This window comes from Marmota marmota, unplaced genomic scaffold (genome assembly GCF_001458135.2).
Source record: "Marmota marmota marmota unplaced genomic scaffold, marMar, whole genome shotgun sequence".
NCBI lineage: Eukaryota > Metazoa > Chordata > Mammalia > Rodentia > Sciuridae > Marmota > Marmota marmota.
Window position 1 is genome coordinate 19,821,035 of NW_026000241.1, and position 6,211 is coordinate 19,827,245.

General features: G+C 45.6%; 1 protein-coding gene across 1 annotated transcript in view; it reads right to left on the reverse strand.

The window, feature by feature from the left end:
- The window catches only part of Trim71 (tripartite motif containing 71), a 70,429-nt gene that overhangs the window by 5,624 nt on the left and 58,594 nt on the right, over positions 1-6,211 (reverse strand). Inside the window, exon 3 of the mRNA XM_015489626.2 lies at positions 1,781-1,915. Within this exon, the coding sequence (XP_015345112.1) occupies positions 1,781-1,915 (135 nt within the window). The remainder of the gene's footprint in view (positions 1-1,780; positions 1,916-6,211) is intronic.

Genomic DNA, 6,211 nt, shown 5'->3' on the forward strand with positions numbered 1-6,211 from the left:
CTTCTGAGGCCTGGATTTTAATCTGATTTTCCCTTGAGGGGTGATGACGTGGTTTTGGCCCATTCATGCTTTTCCATCTGTTCTCCATGGAACCAGGACGTGTGTACAGAGAGGCCCATGTGGGGTCAAATGAAAGTTTTTGTCCTTTGGTCTAATATAGACCAAACTTCTACCTTTGATTCTGACCCATGAAATTATGCAGCTGTAGCTAACCTCATAAGGTGGCTAGCCCAGGCCACTAGAGAGTTAAGTTGCAAGAATGAAGAGGTGTGTCCAGATACATAACTGAGTGGACTGGCAAATTAAGACTTAATCCTTACACTCTTCTATCTTAATGTTCAAGAAACAAACCCTTACACAACAAAGAGAAACCCAGACAGAGACAGGCAGAAAACTTCTCCTAGAGCAGAAAAATTAGTAAGTGGTCAAAGACAGGGGAACTCTAATAGGATCAGGGGCAAGGATCCAAAGCAAAAAAATACCTATAAAACAAGACCGAGGGGTTATCCAGAATGAGCCACCTTGTTTCAAAATTATCACTTAAGAATGGGAGCAGGTAGAAACAACTCTATGAAGAAGGGCTGGCTCTTCCTTCTAAACATGCTAAAGAGACTTGATTTTCATTTCCCCTTAAGAGAGAAGACAGCGGTCAGCCTCACACAGGAGGGAGCCCAGGGAAGGTGAGGGCCAAAGAAGCCCCCCACACAAAGGCCTTTTTCATCAGGAAATCCAGAAGAGCCAGTTTGTGGCAGAATTCACTACAATGCTCTCGGGTTACATGAAGTGGGCCCCTCCAGTTATAATTAACATTCGTGGGTGGCATGAGACTGGCAGACCCAAGGGGACATCTCAGTGTCTGAAAACTATGTCATACCCATAAAGGCATTCAAAGACATGTGCTGAATTAAATCTTGGACTGATCCGCCTCACCCCACCCCTGCCCACCCTCTTCTTGTTGCGAGGCAATTAAACCATATCTCTTTAAGAAGTCAGAAGGGGCAGGAGAGTTTTGAGGTTAACCAAATGGAAAGTGCAATGAAACTTAAAAGGGTCACTTTCAGAAATGGAGCCACCATCGTACCGTCGTCCCTACCGTCGTACAACCAAGATGAAAACAAGCCCACAAATGCATTAGAAGTATGGCCTGTTATGTCAGCAATGAGGTCGTATCTGTGTTCAGAGAACATTAATTAATTTAGTTAAAAGAACTGGCATAGGGTACCGGCCCATTTATAGACGGCGTCTTCCTGGGTGGGAATGCAAAGTCAGAAAAGCAAAAATTGAGATGCGGACTAGGGGTGGGGTGAGTGGTCTTTTCGGCTGATTCTTATCTGAACAGCACACCACCAGTGCACTCAGCGCTCTTTCCTGCTCGGACAGGAAGAAAGGGCACACTTGCTGCCCTCCCAAGTGGAAAACTGGCTTTCCACTGGGGTCAGGAAGTGCAACCAGCCAGGACACCAAAAATAAGAACGTTTCCTACCAGCCTGCCTTGCCCAACAACAGTTTTGATTGTTCTCCCTTCTTTCTGCCTCCTTTTGAGTGTGTGCGATATAAAACTCGAGGCTCCTTCCAGTCTTGGTTACCCAAGTACATCTGAAAAGGCTTCTTGTTGTTTGGCTGCACGCACAGCACCCCCAATGTTCCAGAGACCACCCCCCTCGTCCTTCTGGAAAATGACCAAATGTTCCAAAGCCAGAGCTTGGACTAGGATTCCTGTACAATTCCCTTGGCTGGTGGGGGGCCGAGGTGGGCTTGGGGGTGATGAGCTCCCCGTTACCTTCCACAGCAGCTCGCACTCCCGCTCCTCCAGGGCCTTCTTATGCCTTGCAGTCACAGCCTTGACCTCCGACTGTACCACCTTCGCCTTCATCTCCACCTGTTCTGCCACCGTCTGGGCCTGCTCGATGCTCAGCTAGAGATTAAAAAGAAAGAAAGAAAAATCCCTGAGGCCTCAGAACAACCTCTACTCCTCGTGCATTTAATTTCTACCAGACCTGAAGAGCGAACAGCCAGTCCACTTGATCCACTTTCTTGGAGAGAAAGCAGGCACTCAGGGAGAGAGTGGCATTTGTTAGACATGTAACTGAAGGAGCTGCTGGCAAGAGCTGGGTTTCTTGGTATGAGAAATGGCACCTACACGGTGAACGTCAGACTATTAAGAGGCTGACACAGTGAAACCAGTGGAGCTGAGTGGCTGCCGAAAACCAGAAAAAGAGGATCAGATACATCGTGTACAACTCCGGACACACAAGAAACTTCCTCGGATCTGATGGCCTGACTCCTCGACCGGGAAAAATCCTACAAGCCGGGTCGCTCTCTCGCATGAGGAGATACCACAGTTTAGTAGCTAATCCATCAGGGTCTTGCCCAGTCATCAGCAACTTGGCTTGTCCTGGCCTGAAACAACACCAAGGGCACACTGGGAATATCACCTATTCTAACTGAGAAGCCTTGCCCTGCGGTCAGAGACTGTCTACACACTCCCACACACTCCACAACCTGTACTACCAGCCCCAGTAAATCAGCAGGTTTAATCAGACATATTATTGTTCATAAAAAATTAATCCAGACAGAAGGCTCTGTGTTTTCATTAATATTACATGATGAGTGTTCAAAAGCCACAAGGATTTCTTTGAGGTACTGTGGCATTAAATCAGGGATTCCAACCTGACTGCTAATAGAGCAACAAGTTTTAGAGTAGGTGATCCAATAAGGGGACCCTGGAGGCAAAAGGTTTTGGGGGTTGACCTGGGCTGAAGAATAAGAAAGGTATAGACTGGGGGTAGTCAAGAATATGCCACTGCTATTGCTAAAACTTGGGACAGTCCTGCGCAAATCAGGCAGGTGAGTCAGGTCAGCTTAACCCAGGGTCAAATCCCAGCTCCACCAGCTCTAATGACTGGGGCACGTTCCCAGTCCTCTCCAACCTTGGAAAGGGTAAATGGGAGGGAGATCCAAGGCAATAGGTTAACAGGCTAAACCCAGCACCTGGCATGGAGTAAAACACTGTGGTTGCTAATAATTCTCAACTAATAAATGCCTGGAACTCAAGTTCAACCATTTGTCTCCACAGCTTGTATCATAAATGAAATTGGATCACATACTAGACTTTGCATGTACAAGGCTCTGGGTTTGATCCCCATTCCCACCAAAAAAAAAAAAAATTTACACATCAGAAAAGCTACTGTTTTAATGACATTGAATGTTTTCCAACCATGTAACTATCTAGATCCAGAATATTGCCAACACTTAAAACTAAAACTCTAAATCTATGAGGCAGGCACCCACCAGTTTTCCTTTCTCCCATGGAGACCACTAATCTGCCCTCTGCAGATTTGTCTGTTCGGGAGATTTTGTACAAATAGAATCATACAATACATGACCTGGATTTTTTATTCTATGGTACTAGGACTCAAACCCAGGATCTCATGCATACCAGGCAAGAACTCCTTCACTGAGCCACACCCCCAGCCTGACCTTATTCTTATTAATATTTCTCCAGCCCAATAACTTTGACATGTTCCACCAGGTATTGCTGGAGCCTCTACTTCCACATTTAATCCTCTTGGTCCAGATAATGGTTGACACATTCCTATTATGCAAGCAACACTCATAGTACAAATGCCCAAAACACCCTAGTTTCAAATAATTAACTACCTACCCTCCTCTATCCCCCTCTCCCTGCAATCCTTACAAGGCTTAAGAATCCACTGAGATGGTCACATCTGGCACTGAGCAGATATGGATGGTTCACAGCCTGTGATGTCTTGTCACCTTCAATTTCAAAGCCAAGCTCAGATGCCACTTTTTGGGGGAAGCTAGGGTGTACCACACCTGTCCACAGTGTTTCTACACTATCTTTACAGCCCTGTCCCAAGTGCTGTGGCATGTCAAACAAAGTGGGGACTAATAAATACATAGTCTAAAGCACTAAAGTCAATTTGGTGCAAGTTAAACATTGTAGATTATAGGACAAATCTATAAATTTTCTATCTGCTTATGTCTGGCCATAAGCATGTTTACCAAACTTCAAGTGGCTGAACTGGATTAAATATTGTCCTCCCAAAATAACAGGTATATCTGAAGCCTCAGAATGTAACCCTCTTTGGATAAAGTTTATGAGCTGGGCATGGTGGCACCAGTCTATAATTCCAGCTACTCAGGAGTCTGAGGCAGGGAGGACTGCAAGTTGAAGGCCAGTCTGTGCAACATAGGGAGACCCCCATCTCAAAATACAAATTGTATAAGGGGGTTGGGGGGCCCCCATCTCAAAATACAAATTGTATAAGGGGGTTGGGGGAGTACAGCTCAATGGTAGAGAACTTGCCTAGCATGTGTGAGACCCTGGGTTCAAACCAAAGGAAGGAGTGGGAAGGGAGAGAAAGTTAAGCTTATGAAGAAGGAGGTGGGAGAGGGAGGAGGAAAAAAAGAAAAATAAGAAGGGGAGAAGGAGGAGGAGGGGGGAGAAAGGAGGAGGGAGGAGAAGGAAGGAAGAGGAAGGGGAGGAGGGAGAGGAGGAAGGGGAGGAGGGAGAGGAAGAGGAGGGGGAGGAAGGGGAGGAAGAAGGGGAAAGGAAAGGAAGGAAAGAAAGGTAAGTTTATGCTATATTAGGGTGAGTCCTGAATCCAAAACTGGTGTTCACAGACAGCCATGTGATAACACAGACACACAGGCGAAAAAAGGGCAGGCAAACCACAGAAATTTAAAGCGATATAGATACGAACCAAAAACTGCTGGCAATTACCAGAAACCAGGGGGAAGAACAGGAAGGAGTCTTCCTCCAAGAGTCAAAAAAGTGCACAGAACGGCTGACTCCTGGATATGAGACTTCAGGCCTCCATAGCATGCCAGTAAATAAATTCCTAATATTTTCAAGTCATCCAAACTACCCTAAGAAACTAATACAAGAAGCCAACAACAACAAAGATCCATGCAAATGACTTAGAATGACCAAGAAAATGAACATACGCATAAAAGCCACAGAAGCCAGGATGGGACCAATACATTTTGAACACGTCAGACTGTTGGTGAGGATTCGATGGGTGGGATAGAAATCTCACTGGACTTTTAAACAGTAACACAGGGAAATGGTTGAATAGGTGTGGGAGAACTGCTAGGGCAGACAGAGATGCTAACTGCAAGAAGCATCCCCTCAGCATGAGCTAGGGGACAAGGGGAGGAAGAAAGCTGCAATTAGAAGGACCCAGATGTAAAGAGGTGGGATCATATTCAACTAATTCAGGAATGCCCAAAGCTGGAGGCTGGAATCAACATTATTGCCAGGGTGAAAGACAATGTCCAAGTCAGGGTCTGACTGAGCACATACCATCTCTTAACAAACTGGCAAACTGCTTCCTATTTATACCTACATCATACACTTGTCAAACTGATTTTGGTCAGGTCCTTGGAGGCTCTTGTGTCTATCACCCTATTCTATGGGGAAAAAAAAAAAAACGGTTTCTTCCATTTTTTTAAATAGATAGGAAGGATTCAAATATTTTATTGAAACCTGAGTAATTGCTAAGCATGCCAAGATAATATCATTCCTTAGCTTGAGAATCAAAAAGAAGGTCATCCCAAGATATGCCGAACAGGACCTGCTGGACTAGTGCCCACTCTGAAACAAGGCTCTGGGAAATAGGAACTTGGTTTGAAGGGAAATGACAACAGGTAACAGGGCTGGGTCAGCTTTCAAGACAGAAAGACACACCTGCAATAAGAAAGAAAAAACAAATTTGGGCTGGGGATATAGCTCAGTTGGTAAAGTGCTTTAGAAGAAGAAGAGGAAGAGGGAGGAGGAGGGAGGAAAAAGGGGGGGAGGGAGGAGGGGGGGGAAGGGGAGGAAAAGGAGAAGAAATTCAACAAGCAGATGATTAAATGAAAGAACATGTGATCATCTTTCAGAAGTGAACAGATCTAAGCCAACATTTGAAAGATGAGGGTCTTGGAGGCCCAGTGTGGTGGGGTACACCTGCAATCCCAGAGGTGGAGGCAGGAGGATCCTGAGTTCAAAGCCAGCCTCAGCAATTTGGCAAGGCGCTAAGCAACTCAGTGAGACCCTGTCTCAAATAAATACAAAATAGGACTACGGATGTGGCTCAGTGGTTGAGTTAGGGTTAGAGTTAGGGCCCTTGAGGAGCCTCCCCCCCTCAAAAAAAAAAAAAAAATGATGAAGGGTTTTAACCTGGGTGTGCAAAATCGCGTTGCA